The sequence below is a fragment of the Meriones unguiculatus genome, chromosome 5 (genome assembly GCF_030254825.1).
Source record: "Meriones unguiculatus strain TT.TT164.6M chromosome 5, Bangor_MerUng_6.1, whole genome shotgun sequence".
Lineage (NCBI taxonomy): Eukaryota > Metazoa > Chordata > Mammalia > Rodentia > Muridae > Meriones > Meriones unguiculatus.
Genome location: NC_083353.1, coordinates 109,261,572 through 109,280,202, shown reverse-complemented (window position 1 = coordinate 109,280,202; position 18,631 = coordinate 109,261,572). Strand labels below are relative to the sequence as shown.

The following is an 18,631-nucleotide window of genomic DNA, read 5'->3' as shown; positions in this document are numbered from 1 at the left end:
CTTGGTGTCAGTTAACCATTGATTCCGTGATATTCCGTAAGATCAGCCCTTCACAGACCCAATGAGGCTTTGCCACAGCCACTGCTGTTTCTGTCTGGATTCAGCATCTCTTCTTTATTATCTCTTTTTCTCTCTCTCTCTCTCTCTCTTCCTCCTTTCTTTTTTTTCTTTCTTTCTTTCTCATCCTTTCCCTCTTCTCAGTATTCCTATTTCCTACCATCTGTGTATTTTATGTCTCCTCAATTCTGCACTGTCTCCCCTTTCCTGTGGCCTTTTTCGCCAACACCATCTCCATCTCTTGCTTTTCACATAATTTCGGTGTTTGCTAAATATTTTTGTCATCTCCATTCTATGGCATCGAGTCTTCCCTCACCTGTGTTTTTGTTTGTCTTTTATGGTTTTGTTTTAGCTTTTTGCCTCTCTGTGTCAGCAGTCTCACATCTAGCCCCAGCTCAGATCTCCCATAGCTTCCCCTATGCACTGTGGCCTGGGAAGGAACAGCCCTGGACCAGTGCCTCAGAATAGACTGAAAGTGTATCTCCTTCCATATCAGGTACCAGGAAGGTCCTGGCTTCCTCATCGTTTCTTTGCTTGGCTTTGCCAAACCCATATAAGGTAGATGATGAAGGTAGACAGGAAGGAACACAGAATGGAAAAAAAAATAATAGCAAATAATAGAAAGGACATACTTTTTAACCTTAAAATACCCGTGAATGAGTAACATAACCCTGGTGTACCAATGAAAATGCATACAGAGGTTTTTGTGGCTTCCTATGATCTGTTGTGAGAGTTGTGCTCCTCTGACAGAGGAGGCTTCCGGTCTGGGCAGAGGGGAAACAGAACACAGAGTTCTGTATTGGAGGGGGTGTACCCTAACCTCTCCCACAGTGATCTTACTCTCTGTATCAGAGATGGAAGCCATCCCACCTGGTAGCCCAGCACTGTTCTCCACAAGCCTTCAAGCCCAGGGAAGACCACGTCTACCCTGGCTTGAACAGTTGCTTTCTAAGAAGCTGGCAGTGAACTATCTATATGAACTTGAGCCTAATAACATGAAGCCATGACAGCCTGCACTCTGTCACAATGTTGACAGTGCCTGCCTGACTGAACCACTGAACCAAGAGCATCTCAAGACTAGTGACCAGATGGTGAGCAGAAAGGGCCTTGGCAAGCCCAAGAACCTTCGGCTTCTTCACTCCCAGTCTGCATATTTTGCTTCTAGATGCCTACTTCTGATTTTCCCTTTGCTCAGCCCCACATGGGCACTCACATGGGCCTGTGAGTGCTACTTTGCAGTGAGGCAGGCAAGTTATATCTAGCTAATGATGACCATAGCTAATACAAATTTAGAGTTCCCCCAGTTTACGTGCGGGTCTAAGTCCCCTGTGTGTATGGTATCTTGTAAACCTTAGCTTAAGACTATGGTCAGCCCCATTCTCTACATAGGAAAACAGATGCAGAGAGTGTAAGTGATTTGCCCACTCCTGATGCTATTGTTTGGATCTTGACTCTATTGAGATGCAGTTGGACGTTTCGAAGTAGGGCCCCAGTAGGAGGAAGTTGGGTCCTTAGAGGAGTGTCTTTGAAGTGTTTTCCTTTGCTTGGCCACCATGAGATGGTCAGACCTATTCACCCACTGTGCGCTGTCTCACCAGAGACCCAAAGCAGCAGAAACAATGCCATGAACCAAAACCATGAGCCAAAAATCAACTTTCTCTCTCACTGATTCCCACATGTACATTGTCATGGTAATAAGACACTGACAGAGAGTTGCCCGGTTAGCAAGTGGCAGGATAGGATTGAAACCCACTGTCTCCAGAGGCCACACTGTCAGGACCATTGCCTCTGTCAACACAGTAGGACTCTCATGACATCTCTGAATCGAGGTAGAGCTGACCCAAAAGAGAAGAAAATACAAAATCCCTGTGCATGTGAAATAGATAGCATGGAGCCTTTGTAGTCATTTTTCCTTCCCAAAGATTCTTTTCTGAAGCAGACGTTAATTGTCTGTCCATTACTTCGCCTAGTGAGAAGAGGTTAAACATCGATGATCAGACTCTGGCAATGGATGCCACGACCAACCTTCCCTGGCTAGGCCAGAGGGGAGGCCCCCTAGTCTAATCTCATCACAAGATGCTGGCAATTCGAAAGGGGAGTCCACTCTGCATGTGGGATGTTTCAGGTGGCAAGAGAAAGCTTCTAGCCATACACGCACCATCTTTTCTGCAAGCACCACCTTCCCTGGCTCTGAGGGGTTGGGCAGTCAGAGGTTTGGTTTGCCATTTCTAAGACAGCCAGCACAATAGCCTCTATTTTCCCACTATAGGGAACCCACTCACCAGTGAAAAGATTGGTGGCCACTCTAAGCTAGTCTTAGTCAAACTGACCTTATAAGAGAAGAAGTTTGAGTCCACCACCTTCCTCTCTGTTTTACTCCCAAGCCCCATTGCTCATGGAAAAAAAAAAAAATAGGTATGCGTGCATATGAAAGAAAAGACCTGACTCACGCCAGAGCTTATAGAAGAAATACTCTTTGAGGCTCTATCTCATATAAGGACTTGGCCAGGTGTCTCCCTTGGACAACCTATTCATTACCAAATTGGTGGGCTTTGCTTCCGGTGATGGTTCTTGAAAGAATGGGAAGAATGAAAAAAGGGGAGGGGAGGAATAGAGATTTGGAAGCTGGATCTGAAGCCATCCTCAAGGTCCAGAACTAATGGGCCAAGGGGAAGAGGGATGGGAATATGGGTCAATGGGTCAGGGTGAAAGCTGCCTCTTAAAGGGACTGTCCAGCCTCGGAGTTGCTCTGACCCCTCTGCGCTCCAGATGTGCATGTGTCTGCCAGGACTCGGTCTACCGGAGCCTTTGGCAACAAGGGAAGTAGTTGGTTTCTGTACCCAGTGGTTTCCACGAGGTAATTTGCCAGAGGGCAAAGTCTATCAAAAGCTCCAGCGACACAGTCTGGAACAGGAGGCATGATTGATCCCAAACAGGCCTAGCCAGTCCAGTGGTGCAGCTATGGCCAGGGTTGGGTGACGGCTGAGGATCATTTCTTTCTCTTGCACCTAAGAAAAAAAATAAGTCCAAGAGAATTGGCAAGCGGAGATGCACAGCTGGAGGTTGACAGAGTCCCTTTAAATCTCAGCCCCTTCCCCTGCTGCGTGCTAGCAGACTAACGGTGTGTAGCTGCTTTTGGCCATGTAGCCTGCTTTTTGCTTTCTTCCTTCTCTCTCCTCCCTCAGAGGCGTTGCGGACCACCGCCCATTTACTGATCTGTTTCAGGTCTTCGGTGGACAGAGATCCCAGCTCTCCCCTTCCTTGTGTGACTTCTGAGACACCCCCCCCCCCCGCCCTCCTTTTCCTCCTGTTCCATGCTGCGTACCCCACTAACGTTTGCTCACCACGTTTTCTAGGTTGGCGCTGAACATCCTGCGGCCTCACGTTTGGTCCTGTTTCTCTCCCTTCTCTTCTTTGACCTCTCTTCAATTTTCCTTCCGAATAGCTCTCCTCCCGAACAAACAGCTCACGTTTATAGATAGTCCCCAGCATTTTCCAAGATCCCGTTTCTAAAGCACACACATATGTAGGGTACATTTGGGAGATTCACTCCTACTCCCCACCCCCCTCCCTTTCTACCCTGAGTGGTATATTAAAAACTGTTTGGTTTTGTTTGTTTGTTTCTGCTTAGAGCATGAGATGTAACTGGAAGAGCTAAGTCCCTGCCTTCTCTCAATACCCAGGGCATTGCTCCAGGGAACCAGCAATAGAACCCTGGCCCAGGCTGACCCTAGTCTGACCTGTAACCTGAACAGCCTCCGCCCCAGTCTGGCTGCCCAAAGCCTCCTGGGACAACGTTGATTTTCTTTGGGCAGAAATGCCTGGGAACTTACAGTCCTCTTCCCTTGTGGCCTGACCTCCTCTTCTAAGAATAATAGCCCCAGGGCAGCCTGTCATGTAGTTTACTCTAGAAGGAGATGGCTGGGAAGCCAGGCTACTTAGGGAGCTGGACAGAGCCAGGAGGATGGTACAGCATAGGCTCGGCTCCTGTGCGTAAAAAGTGCAAAAGAGGGCTGGCAGCCTTTGAGAAAGCAAAGAGCCAAGTTGCTCCTTGAGCACTCTCCCAGCTCCCAAAGCCTCTTGCCAAACTCCAGACACCGGTGAGAGCTTTCCCTGGAAAACAAAAGGAGCAAATGTCATCGTTAAAGAAGACAGCTCTCCTTCCACCAAGGGCTGTGTGACTGTACTGCTCTTGGGGAGTCCCCAGGCTGTGGCTCTATGCTCTGAGACATGGCCCTTTAAGTTGCCTCACCTCTCAGAACCTGAAAATGCCACCTGCTCTGTGTAAGGCAGCTGCCTACCCAGCAGTCCCCAGCCCTCAGGGCATTCTGGACATCTGGCCACAGAGTTGTCCACATACTTCAAAAGTACTTCAGGAGGTCATCTGTTGATTCTCATCCCTTTCCTTTTCTGAGTAAGTGGAAAGTCGATGAAACCCAGGCAACAGTAGTAAAGTTGGGACCCTAGTCTTTCCCTCTCCTCTCCAAGCCTCTGCTGCCTTTATCCCCTTTCTAAGAAGGCAGTAGCCCTGCCCACCAACCATTCCCACCTCCCCACACCTGTGCCCAGGGAAGTCGATGAGAACGCCCCTCACTTTAGCAGCATTTTCATCTTCCTGAGACTTTATATCAAGGAGCCTGGCACGGTACTTAAGAGACAGCACTGAGGATACTGTCGAGAGAGGCTTCCGAGACCCAGAGATACTTCTATCCTGTTAGGAAAGCCTTTGCAAGGCAGGCTTGCCCTGAGATGTATGGCCACATCCTGTACAGGAAAGAGGCTAACCCTGATTCCACCTACGCAGAGTCCAGCCTACTGTGGACACTGCTTGAGTGGTTCGGTCTTTTGGTTATCTCTGAGCTTTGATTCCAGTCCAATCAACCAAAAGGCACCAGCCCCTGACTTCTCTCCCTCCTGATAGGTCCTTCTAAGAGAGAAAACTGAGGGTATAGGTCATATAGTATATGCTTATATATAATGTACCATACATGATAGACTATACCATACCATACCATACCATAGGAGATGACACATAAAGAGTAGAGTCCAGCCACGCCCTATGCCACTGTGTCTCATTCACACTCCCTAAACCCTTGGCTGCTTCTCTCCTGAGGAAGTAGAAGGGTCCTCTGCGGAGGAGGCGGAGAAGATGTGGACCATGTGAACCATGAAAGGGAGGTCAGGAAGGCTGACCTGAATACCCCGTTACTCCTAACCCAACCCAGGCTCCAGGCTTCTGGCCAGACGCTGACGTTTGGAACTCCCAACCACACTCAAGTGCCAGGACAGTGATTCTAATGGTGATGTTGCTCTGTTCTTGTCTGTCTAATATTCCTTTTTAATCCCCATCCTGCCTGCCCCTCCCTCATGTAGGGTTACTTTAGTGATCCCTGGAATGTTTTTGACTTCCTCATCGTGATTGGGAGCATAATTGATGTCATTCTCAGTGAAACTAATGTGAGTATCACTCTGCCCTCCCCGAGGACCCTAGTCCTTCCACCACTTCCGCCTCTTCCACTTTCTCTTTCTCTCTCACTCACTCTTCGTTTACCTCTTTTTATTTTTTTTTTTTAATTTCTGATTTTTTTTTTTTTTTTTACCCACCTCCAGTCATGCTTTTTATTGAACCTGCCGTCGTCTTGTGGGGGAAAAAAAGCAGAAATCTGTTCTCCTTTTTTTCCCACTTGTCCTGGCTACGCTGGGCCCAAGGGCGCAGAGCTGAGCGGAGGGAACAGGCTGCACATTGGTCGGGCCAGCACTGGCTGCCTTCCTTCCGGGTGGCTGTCTGTCGCCCACCCACCTCGGAACTAACCTAGCTTTTGTCAGGCCTCTCCATCCTGCGAAAACCAGGTTGCTCAGGTTTGAGCCGCCACAACTGTAGAGCGGTAAGAGTATCTAATATACCCACGTAACCTCTTTCTTTTCTCATTTTTTTTCTCTTCTCTCCTTTCTTTCATGCCTCTTTTTTTTTTTTTTCATTTTCCCCTCCTCCCTTTGTTTTTGTTTTCTCCTCCTTTGTTGGTTTGTCCCCTTCTCTCTTTCCTGGCTTTCCCGCCCCATGCAGCACTATTTCTGTGATGCATGGAATACATTTGACGCCTTGATTGTTGTGGGTAGCATTGTTGATATAGCAATCACCGAGGTACACGTAAGTACATGGCGTCTGTGACCCAGCTCACCCCGCCTGCTCTAACATCCGTTTGTTTCTCCCCGCTTTATTTTTTGTCTTTCATTTTTTTACTTCCTGTGCCCCACCTCCTTATTCTTTGTTTTATTTTTTTTTAATCTGTTTAAATTGGTTCAAATGTTTGTTGTTTTTTTTTTTTTCCTTGTTGCTTTGTTTGGAGATTTCTTTTTAATTTTTTTTTTTTTTTTTTTTATCTTTGGAACGCACTAAGACTTCCTTTTTAAGTGTTGGTTGCTGCATCTTTTTTCTCTCTCCCTTTATAATCAGCCTGGCATGACTCACACTGTATAGGAGGGTGCAGCTATGTGAATTATGGAGTGAGAAAATGTAGGGTTCTTTACAACTTCTGGAAAACCACTGGAGTTGGGGCCCAGACCTTTTCTAACCCAAAACTTCATCCCCAGACACCACCTCTTCCCCTGTTGGTTTTCTATCCCTATTACCTCCTAAATCGGTGTGCTCTCAAAACAAAACCCAGAGCTGAGGCTAGGAATTCGCCTGTGTTGTCAGCCATGGCCTCCTCTCTCCCGAGAACTACCTGATTGTCTTCACATTGAACAGACGGTGTCTGCTTTGACTAGACATCAGTAGCCCATGCTGGACACTTTGAGAGAGAAATGTACGGGACATATTCGGGATCTGTGTGTCCTCCCTTCTCTAGAAACAGTGAAGAGCCTGGTAGCCAGGTGATTTGCTGAGGGCCTTGTCGGGTGGATTCTGTCTTCCCATGCCATAGAAACAGGATCCGTGTAAGAGCCTCATACCCATGTGAACTCACCGTAGAGAGTGGACTGTGCACCCACCTGCCCTCCCCTTGCCCTTCCTAACCTGCCCCTGGCTCACAGGCCTCAGGCAGGGCCCACAGTCACAGCCATGTCACCCTCTCCTCCCCAGAGCTGCCTCCTTCTATACAGTTCTTGCACATGTCTTCTTGTTACTGGCATGTTTAAGTATCCTCTCTTTATCTATAAGCAAGTCCTCTTGCAGTCAGTCCTTAACATGTATTGTTTAGTTTTTGTCATTATTTTTCCATGAGAGACTTGAAAATGTTTGCATAAACCTTTGATGGACAGAACCACTGAATAAGAACACAGAGGACCCAATTCTGGGATTTGATCTTAGACATCTGGGGTCCCCTTTCTGCCCTCCACACATCCCACCCACTCCACGCAGCCTGGCTCGTTCCTAAGACTTTGAACTGACATGTTCTCTTGCTTATTTGATTCTCCTCTGTGTAGCCACGGACTTAGGAAGGAGGATTTTACATTCTCCATACATCCCTTCTTTTGACCCCTTGCCTTTTGCATATTCCCTTGCTTATCCTACAGCTCCAGCCTCAACTGCCCCTCTGTCTCTGAGACCTTAAGTGTGTCTTCGTGTCAGTATGGGTGTATGGGTGTGGGTGCGTGGGTGACTGTGTGCACCCATACACATGCATAGAAACCCTTAGGCTTGACTCCTTCCAATTAGTTAGTTAATAACAAAGGCAGTCTTCCACAACGGCCACTAACCTCCTTTCTGGGTAGATTCCTAGCATGCAGTCTGTGTGGACCCTAAGTTATATTACTGCTGTTACTTAAGTCTCGAAGTTAAAGGCCAGACTCTACACTTAGTGCCTGTGCCATGCACTGCGCTGCCCTGAGGGTCCTGCAGGGAGAGCAGCGAAAGGAAAGACGAGGCAGACGCTCTGCCACCTGTCTGTAGGCAGTAGCGCAGGCTCATGCAGAGATCAGCGCAGAGATCTTCACAGTGGGAAAACACGGGGAAGGACAGCAGGCTGCTTCCCATGGTGGCATTGCAGTCCTAGGCGTTCCTCTGTGGTTCTTTTACAGCTGTCATCCCACCATGACATCTCTATTTCTGTATACAGTTTTCTATGTAAAATGTGTGCTCACGTAACAGTGCCTATCCAAAAGCCCAGTGTCAACTGCAAAGATCTAGGAAGTAAAAAAACTACAGCACCCAAGCAAATCACCTCCTCTCAAAGCCCCTGCCTCTAACTAGACCATTTCCTTGGCATGCCCGTAACTTATAGCACGCACGCACCAAGAATGTCCCTTTCCTCAGCTGCTGTTATTTAGACTTGGGGAGGTGACCAGCAGGTGCAGCCATCAGAGGAAGTGCAAGCCATCAACAACCACATGACGAGTTTGGCAGGCCTGTGGCCACGCATGCTGTCAGCAGCCAGTGGGACAACAGCCAGTAGGGCAGCAGCAAGATAAGAAAGAACACCCTACTCACATGGATCTGCCTTTAGGTGATGAGCTGCTACAAGGCCAGTGCCAGAATTTTTGTAGGGTCCCATAGGAAAATCCAGGAGCTCTGCATCCCTACATCCTGCCCCAGGCCTTCCCAGATTTCTCTTCACACATACTATCATCACAGGCACAGACTCCCACACACATGTTTTATCCAGAAGCTATCCATGATGGCTATTTACCTGTAAGCCAGCACCTCAGGCTTCTCTGGGACATGGCTATTGCCCTCTCACCAAGTCTCTTATTCACTGTCAAGTCCTTACATGTATTTTTCATGTTTAAATCCATCTACCTTTCTTTCTTGGCTTTCCCAGGTGAGTGCCCCTCCCTCGCAGGAAATGTACATTTCATCTATTCTGGGGAGCCAGAACCCCCTCATCTCTGCATGCTCACAGTCTCCTTCTGTGGGTAGACCCTTCTTCGGTCCCCTGGGATATATCTGTGTCCAAAAGGCCCTACATTTGAGGGTTTGCATTCTAGCAAGGAGGCTACAGAGAATAAGTAGGTACAGAGAATAAGGACAAGGGGGTTCAGAGAGGGCTGATCAGGGGCACCTGGCATGAACGGGTGGGGACTGTTATCTTCAGAGCCACTTGCTGTTTCCATCCCTCTTTATCCTAAATTTGAATTCTGAAGATTCAGAACGGTGTCCTCCTAACAGCTGCAGGATACTGTCTCCAAGCGCCCCTCCAAGGCCTCCACTCTGCCTTGTAAGGCTCCCTCAGACCCAGGCCTCTGCTCTGCTCCCGAGTAGCTCACCTTGTCCAAATCAGCCCCGTTCTTCCTTTGTGAGCCCTGTGGGGTCCATGTGTGCTGTTACTCCACTCTTGTGGAGCCTGGCTTCTTCTCTAGGGCAGGGGTATGAAATCAAACCTTCTAGAAAGGTCCCATGGTTGTCCGTGGACATTCTGATAGCCTCCTCCCAGAGTGCTCCCTGATATCCTAAACGGGAATCAGTTTGAGGATGTGACCAACAGCTTTCCTGAGCACTTTTTCACGGTGCCTCTGAAAGGATTTTGAACCATAGAAAGCTCTAGAAGACCTCATTTCCTACATTATAGGTGTGGAGAGATAATATTTGTTATTTTCTTGGGATTCCCAGGACCTCAGTGTACTCACCTCTATCTGGGCTAGCATGTGGCTCAGGTGGGCACTGTACAGAGAGAGGGACAAGAGAGACCACTCCAGGGAGGGCTGCAGGCCCTGGGATAGTCCTGGGGAAAGAAGGCCAACCCTTGGGACCTTCTAGGCAAGTTCAGGAGAAGAAGTGTGGAAGAATTACTAGATGCAAGGTGTTGGCCACATAAATGACCAGAGCAGGAAAATAAACTAAGAACTGGCGGCATTTGCTGTTACCTTGGCTGGTTAGGAAGAAGAAGGAAAAGGGACACCATGAGACCTAGTCCTTGACCATGTCAGCAGCCATCAGGACAACTATATGACTCATGTGATTGAATAGAGACCTGAGGAACCCCACACACACATATGAAATCTTGGCCCAGGCCAAGCAAGCAAGCTGTCCAAAGTCTTATTCATCAATCAGCTCTTCCACTCCCACAGAGCTGCAGCCATGCACTGAGATGGTGTCAGCGTAGCATCACTGAAAGTAGGGGTTTGTGGCTTCTGTCACTGTGAGGCCCTCCTCTGGTGCCTTCCCGCCACCGACCTACACAGAACTGTTACCAACTTCCCTATACTGATGCTAAGCCAAGCAATGCTGGATACCCTTGGAATGTTCACACAGAGCATTTGTGTGAGGCAGGGGCACAGAGGCAGGGGTAGGAGAGAGACTCTAGGGAGAGCAGGAACAGAGATGGAATGCACACCACATCCACTGGCCAAATCAACAGGGGCGAGAGACAAGGAGAGACAACAAGAGAAAAAGGACACAGGGGTAGAGTACAGGGTAGGAGGGCTGGGTCAGTTTCAGGAAAGGATGAGTTACGCTGCTATTTCCAGGTCCCCCTCTCCATCATTCCTGGTGCTGCCTTTCTCCAGCAGCATCTTTCCACCCCAAGGCCACAGGCATGACTTCCAGTTACCAATGGCTTCCTAGTGGCTCCCTGATGATGAAGCCTGTTGGCTCCTTCCCAAATTCCATTTCCTTCCTACAGTAGAGGAAGGCCTGGGCATGGAGACCCCTGCTTGCTGTGTGTCCATCCCTACAAATGTGAGGAACTCACAAAGCAGCAAACAAGGCAGACAAGACCATGGGCTTAAACAGCATAGCTTGGGACACCATGGACATCCAATATCAGTAGCTCCAGCCCCCCTATATAGCACACCAAAGAGTTTTCACCGTAGCTAGGAAAACACTGAAGACCTGGATGATCATATGAGGTTGTCTATGGAACACCATCCACCCTGCCCAGGCTTCTTCCCACACAGAGCTCACGGGGTAATTATGTCCTGACTCTGTTGTGAATTGGGCTTCTGAGACCATGCGAGCACAGTGTGTGAGGAATGCTAAGGCGACACGACCTCAGCCAAACAAAGCTTCCTGGGTAGTGTGGATTTAAGGCTCAAAAAATACTTAGCCCAGGAGTTTCTCGGCTTTCTTTGCAAAGTTGTCATTACCTGGGCTGGGGAGCCTACGACATAGGTCTCAGAGAGCCCTCATCCCAAGCTGCTCTGAAATATTGTCTCCTGCTATGAAGAAAAGACCTAAGGACTATGAAGTCAGGGCATGATACCAAAACAACAAAGGACCAAAGAAGTATCAAACCTAAGCCTAAATTTCGAAGTAAAATATAACATAAGTAGATGATACCTTAATGTAAGCAACAAAAGGTTCAGTTTAAAAAGCATCAGGAGAGAAGATGACCACGGTGAATGAATCTTTAAAACCCTCTGCTGAGGGAGTCCCCAGTATCCAAGTGGTAAAATAAAACACTTTTATTTCTTTGTGATGACTAGAGGCTGAGTTCATGGAGCCAGCTGAGCTGGCGAATTTTCTAAATTGCCTCCATTTTTGGTCTTATTTAAGATGAGACTGAGTCAGAAGTTCTTTAATTGCTTATCCAAGGTCCTTGGAAGTGATGGGGAGCTGTGGTGACACTATGGTGAACCTAGGAGCAAAGCAACAACCCAGAACAACCTCACAACAGAACCCCTGACATGTCCACAGAGAAGATTTGCCTCTGTGTGGCTCTCCCATTCCACTGCTGAGTCCCCAGAGACATGGCACTCTATCTAGTAATCCAAGAGTAAAGGCCCTGGACCAACCAGGGTTGGGGTGGGGATGGGATAAAAACATACACTAAGAAACAGAGGCTTACACATTATGGCAGCTGTCTCATGCCAGTGGAAGAGGGGCTTGGGTGCTTAGAGAAGAAATATCATGAGCATTTGAGTGTGCATGTCTGTGTGTGTGTGTGTGAGAGAGAGAGAGAGAGAGAGAGAGAGAGAGAGAGAGAGAGAGAGAGTCTGTCTGTGTATGAGTGTGTATGTCTGTTCATCTGTTGCTGTTTTGTATCAACCCAGTAGCCAAATCCTACTGACCCATTCCCTCCAGACATGCAGACTGACCAGGCAGCTGGCAATCAGAATAGAAGCTCACATAGACTGTGTGCTATAATGACTAGAGAAGGAAGGCCCTACTGTCCTCTTCCACTTGCTCTCTTCCATCCCCTAAACAATCAAAACCAATTCTCTATGGGAATGTTTTTTTTTTAAAAAAATCAATTGCTAAGAAATATGTCACCAAGAAGTGTTTTCAGACTTCAAGAAAATATCTAACTATGAACAGTTCTTTCCTTCAAAAATCCCATTACTTGTTTCATCTGAAGGTGAAGGCCTAGGCCACAGCACCAAAGGGTGAAATCAGTCAGGGATGATTGCTGTAGCAAGAGCCCAGGGTTGGGGTATCTCCCTAGGGAAATTAGGAGAGGAAGGGCTAGGATGTGCTCCTGTGAGCTCCTGCCACCAAACAAGTTCAGCACTCTAGCCCAGGAAAACAACTTCTTGGGGTACTGTTGACATTATCCCAAAATATGTACAAGGCCTTTAGAACTAAAAAGCAGGTCCGCATACTTTCATGTCAGTAGCCAAGGCCCTGAACTGAGCTCCAGGCAAGGCCCTGTCCAGCCAGAGCCTAATCTTTTAGAGAAAGCACTTTCTGGTGAGGGTCGATGACCACCTCCTTAGATCTTCTAGTCACAATCAAAATTTAGTCTTCTCTGACCTGAAGGGCTGCCACCCTGAAGCGCCTTTGCTTAACTGTGTGTGGACAATGATGGACACATGTAACCCAGGGTTTGTCCTTCAGCCTGCACTTCATAGAGCAGGTAGAGAGTGGGGATCCCAAAAGGTTAGCTTGAAACGGGCTAACTGAAAATGAAAGTTGAGCTCCATCCACAAACCTGAAAGACACCCCACCCCCCTTCCTCCTCTGTATTGAGGCTGAGTTGTTTCACTCCTAGCCAGAGGTGGTCACTGAATAGGATAGGAGAACCTGGCGGGTCCTTGTTGGCCATGTGGCCCAGCGACCCACAGCCCATGCTCTCACTGGTGTTCCTCACCCTGCCAGGCCCACGCTTGTGTACTTCTTTCACTTGTTTCCTTATGCCCTTTCCTACTGCTGTGTTGTTCCTCTGTTAGCCAAGACCTAGAGTACCAGGCTCTTCGTTGGAGACTCATTACAGCTTATCTCTGTCTGCCTTTCTTTAAAGCCAGCTGAACATACCCAATGCTCTCCCTCTATGGTAAGAAAAACCCTCCGGAACACATTCCCAGCTTCTGTGCCCCCCGCCCCCCCGCCTCCAGCCACCCACTTCTTATCCACCCCAACTTCCGGAGCCCTGGGAGCCCAGCCCAGCTCCCATTGCATGTGGCCACCGTGTCCATTGTGTGCCTTACCTGCCTGTGCTCACGTGAGCTGTGCAAGGGTGTGTGTATAGTGGTTTTCCTCAACCTCCCCAAGCTTCCTCCGGGTGGTGAGTCACCATGACCCGCTGGGAGAGAACTGGACCCGAGCTATTTCCTGTTAAACGTCCCAAGGACTGTGTCTCAGCTAAGGTGGGAATCCGTGAAAGATGCTTCTGGGAACTGTGATGAGAGCTCCCGGGAGAAGACGGAAGCGGGGACAGGGTCCAGCTCGAAGCAAAGGCAGTCCTACTCGGTTCAGTGATGACTAGCCTCCCCGGAGCTTTGTGTGGAAGGCTGTGTGAGAGGCACACGCTGGGATTTGCTATGGCACGAGGGTTGGCCCTCCAGTCTCTCTACTGTGGCCCTGAGCCTTAGTCTTATGTCTTTCCAACTTCCCCAAGTTCATTACATTTGCACTAGAGTCATTGTTCTGTAACACATGGGAAGCAGGAAAGCAAACCAAACCACTCCCAATGGAGGAGCGTACAGGGCTGAGTGGTAGAGGTACCACACCATGTGACCATGATGTCTCCTTGGAATGGCTTCCCCTAAAAGCTCCATCACTCCTTCCAAACCAGGCTGATGACTCACAAAACCCTAAAGGCCAGATTGAGAGTTGTAGTAATGATCCCCAGTGCAGCCTACCTGGCAGAAAGGCTGCCTAAGACATGTTTTTGGTTTTTGTCTTTTAACCCATCAGACCTAGAAGATGTCCCAGTGACAGCAGCTTTACAAATGATTAACATCCGCAGCTGAAGTCTCCCACTTCAGTTTGTCCTGTTGGTTTTGGCTTTGATTTGTTTTGGTTATTTTTTTTTCTCCTCTGGGACATAGTAGAACTGACACATAATAAAAAGACCTGAGCTCCTTATATGCTTCTCTGAGGAGCAAACCTCCTTCTAAGGACAGAAAATAGAACTTAGGGGAGGCAAACAGATGCAGGGGCTAAAGGAGCCAAAGATGTCCTGGGTAGGACCAGCATTGCTGGCCTTACACATCCCCAGCACCTATGAGGCTGTCTGCTGCCGGGCAGGGCTAGCGTCTTCATGGCAATTGGAATGGCTCCAGTTTTAAAACATAAGAAATGTTTTTGACTCTCGTCCTATAGGGAGAGGTCTGAAAACCAGGACTCTCTGGCTTGCTTTCTTCAGAGCCCTCCTCTATGGAGGGTGGAGCTGATCTGAAAAATCTGCCCCAAACTATCCTGCCTCCTTTGGGAGTGAGGGTCATTGACCTGGAGGTTGAATAGCTCATCGGTCCAGCCTATTACCCTTTGAATATTCCTAAAGTTCATTGCATTGAGCCCTCCAGATAGAATTGAGATCAAGCCATCCAGAAGGATGGTCCAGAAGGCCGTAGAGGAAGACTGGAATTTATGGAACCCTGACGTTTAGCACTAAGGAATATTTCAGGGTACAGGTAGGCATGGTGCTGTGAGAGAGGGCCTGGTCTAGACACACTGTCAAGTACAGCAAGAGGGACAGGATGGGGTGGGACAGCTTAAGACCCCTCCTTCGAGGGGTGCCTGGGATGGGAACCGTAACAGGAAATTCTAAGGTCCTTTCTCTCCCAGTGGGGCTGCCAGCGGGGCTGGGCAGGCTGCACTAGCTTCAGGGAAGGCGGAAGGGCCCCCACCAGCTCTCAGAGCTTTGGAACACAGCCAGCTGTTCATGCGAGCAGGAGGGCTAAGCATATAGTCAGTTCTTGCTCTCAGGTATGGGGGCAAAAAGTGACAGCTGTGTCCCCAGAGACCTAGCTAGGCATGTGTCTGTATCTTCAAGCTCCTTCAGACTAAGAAGCCAGTCATGAACCTTTGGCCAGAGATTCCCAGCAGCCTGGGAATTCTAATCCCTTCTCAGCTCCAACAATCTCAATGCTGCCTCCATCTTTCTCTCTTTCTCTCTGTCCAAGACCATGCAGCAGGTACCCCAGCCATTCCATAGTACCAGGCTCGACCTTTTCTGGGACTCAGAGCACAGGATGCCTCTCCTGCCTTGTCTTGCTGGTTTCGTCAGTCCTTCTAGACTATGGACCTCTAGGGAAAGTCACAGCCTCTGAGGCCCTGAGAGGGCAGCAACTCCAGAGCCTGTAATGAGGCATATGACTGTGGCTCTCCCCTAGTAACACAGCAGCCCACTACCACCATTTCCCAACAGCCATTTGGGACAGGACCATGGGAAGTAGAAAGTGAGGACAGAGAGAAATGAGACTTGAGTGGGCAGGGCATGCTTAGAGGCAATTTCAGACAGCTGGGAGGGAACAACACCTTCCTGCCTCCTGATAGAGCTGAGTTTCACTCACATGGCAGAACTCCCAACTGAGAAGATAGCTTTCTCCCACCACGGGAGGACAGGGGCCACTTCGGCTGTAGCTCTGGGCCCAGATTCCAAAGCTTGTGATATCTGAAAAACTGGGAATTACGGGAAAGAGGAGGATAGAAAAACAAAGTCATGGAATAGAGGCTGTGTCTTAGCAGAGACCTTGGGGATGGGCTGCCAACCTAGAAAGAAAGGCACAGGCCTCTCCCCTCAGAAGTGGGGAGTTGGGGCCTAAGAGTCTAGTGCAGCTGACCCCACCCTGGCCTGCCTCCTCTCAACCAATGGCTGTTTCTCAGAGGATCCCCTCCTGCCCCGCCTTCTTGCTGTGTTAACTGCACCCCCCCTATTGCCAACGGGTTCTAGAGTGCAGAGGAGAACTCCCGCATCTCCATCACCTTCTTCCGCCTCTTCCGGGTCATGCGCCTGGTGAAGCTGCTGAGCCGTGGGGAAGGCATCCGGACCCTGCTGTGGACCTTCATCAAGTCATTCCAGGTAGCCATGCCACCTCCCCCTTTGTAGAGCTGGTAGAGACACAAACTCCACTGCTCCTGAGAAGTGGAATGCCCTGGTGTTCCACCGTCACTTTCCCTAGCCCTTACACCACCCCCACCCCCAACAGCAGGAGCAGACCAGGAAATAAACAGCTCCAGCCCAGCCCAGCATAGGGGCCGAGGGATGGCTGTGTCAGTGTGACAGCAGGGTGATAGTACCTGGCTTTCCATGTTCTGAAGGGACTGTGGATGAGAGCAGACCTGAGATTCCAAAACGGAGGGCCTAACACATCCCAAAGAATTTACTGGAAAAGGGGGCTTATACGGCCAGTTCTGAGGAGTGCTTCGTTTATGTAAAGTTCATGAGAAACGAAGCTGTTAGGGCACGTGGACTCCTGGGAGGTAGAAATTTCCAACTGTGCTTCCCAGGCACCATGAAAGCCAGCTTCTCGCCCCACACATCCGCTCTTAGAATGCCCTCGACCCTGCATCTAGGGCTCTGTGTTCCCTGCCCTGGACAGTTCGAGCTCAAATAGGGCACGGAGTATGTCTCTATCCAGATGTGCTCAAAGTTGCAATTGTACCTAGAAGACGGTTGCCTTCTGGTCCCCTGCCTACCCTGTTTGGAGTCCCCTTCCAAACTCTCAGCTCTGGGGACAATGCCACCCAAAGCTCTCTGATGGATGACGGAGAGGTCCAGCCCAGGTACACACAGCGCCAGTGTTCTTCCGGCCATGTACCGACCACTCTGCTGGCCCCTTGACACCTAGTGAGAACTGGGGTCTCCCTACCCAAGACCCTTCTCAGGTCAAGGTGAAGGGAGTTTCTAAGGATTTGGATCCTTGGCCCTAATGGAATCAAGACAGAAGGCTGATCCTGCCTTGGCCCCTGAGACACGCCCACAGTTCCTCGTCTTGGGGAGCGGCTGGGGTGACCTTGAAGAATGGGACTTGCTCGGGGAGCCGAAAAGCCCTCCGTTTATTAAAACGTTGTGCGATCTCTCAGTGCCATCTAGTGGTGTGTGGGCGACGTATTTCCTAAGCCAGAAAGCCAGGTTCCTATGCTCCCACAAAAGGCTTTGAGGGCCACGTGCCCCCTAGAAAGTGGCCATGGCCCTGTTTACAGGGCACACTGGATGACTGAAATGTATGGAACCAATAATGTAATAGCTACTGTGTTGTGTACATTGTATATGTTGAAATACTGCCTAGTTGACAAACCTTAAACCATTTAAATGTCACACCCCCTGCCAGGTAAGCTTTATCAGTCCTCCTCATTCAGATCAGGAAAGGGGTCCGGAAAAGCTACATCATATGCCCAAGCTCCAGAGCTGGGGAGTGGAGGGAGCAAGATGTGAGCCCATGATTTTTTTTTTTTTTTTTTTTTTTTTTTTTTTTTACATTTCTCCTTATTAGATGGTTCCATGACAATAGCGCTGACTGCTCGTTTCTACGAAAATAATTGGATAAAGCTGGAGTATAAGCTGCCTCCTCCACACTTTTCCCTGGTGGCTACACTTGTCTTGTTGTGTAACTTTCATCACCCACTCCTTCTTTGTGCAAATATCTAGCTGTAGTCTGAGGAGGGCTGCTCCTTTGATTGTTCTCAACAAACACCACGGTGCTACTTCCATTACTCTGAAGCCTGCTTTTAGAACCAAACTATAGCCTGGGACCAGGGCTCAGTGGTAAAAGCCCTCAACTACATTCCCAAAAGATAGATCATTAGATAGATGATAGATGGATGGATGGATAGATAGATAGATAGATAGTTAGATAGATAGATAGATAGATAGATAGATAGATAGATAGATAGATAGATAGGCAGACTCCTGGGAAGCCAGAGCTCTCAGGTTCTCTCCTTGGTGCTCAGTCCCCCTAAGCCAAACAGCAGCTGACTGCTATGGAACTGGGAATGCAATGCTTTCTGGGCAAGGATCCTGCTGACCTGTACCCCTGGGTCTCATGGCCACTCTGTGCTTCCTTCTAGGCCCTGCCCTATGTGGCCCTTTTGATCGTGATGCTCTTCTTTATCTATGCGGTGATTGGGATGCAGGTATGAGAGACTCTGCCTCCTTGGTCTCCTCTGAGCCCCAAGAACTATAGTCCTTCCCCTTTCTTCCATCTTTTCTGACTTTTGTTCCTGCCTGTCACTCAACGTCCAAAGAGCTGGAACTTACCCCAATAAGATGGGGCATAGGTAAGGGGCAGGAGTCAGCACAGGATGGGGCTGTTCTGCAGTGGGGAAACCACTTATAAATCAAGGCGTGGGCCTCAGGAGAGAGCAGCCTCTTCTGAGAGACAGCAGGAAGTGGGCGTGTCCCACCAGCATCCTCTGCTTTGTCCACATCCGATGTGCCTGATTTGAGGCGGGAAGAAAAGAGAAAGTGCTGCCTATCATACATACAGTCCTTTTCTGGAGCCTCCTTCCAGGGGCCTGCTGCACTTTCTCTGT

The 18,631-nt window shown here is 49.1% G+C and overlaps 1 protein-coding gene across 5 annotated transcripts in view; it reads left to right on the top strand.

The window, feature by feature from the left end:
- The window catches only part of Cacna1c (calcium voltage-gated channel subunit alpha1 C), a 483,983-nt gene that overhangs the window by 428,215 nt on the left and 37,137 nt on the right, over positions 1-18,631 (top strand). For 2 of the 5 annotated variants that reach the window (XM_060384021.1, XM_060384019.1), the window contains 3 exons: positions 5,431-5,514; positions 16,050-16,178; positions 18,167-18,232. In XM_060384021.1, coding sequence (XP_060240004.1) covers positions 5,431-5,514; positions 16,050-16,178; positions 18,167-18,232 — 279 coding nt within the window. Of the gene's footprint in view, positions 1-5,430; positions 5,515-6,121; positions 6,206-13,172; positions 13,206-16,049; positions 16,179-18,166; positions 18,233-18,631 lie in introns of all 5 variants that reach the window. The other 3 variants (XM_060384016.1, XM_060384017.1, XM_060384018.1) reach the window with 3 other exon arrangements.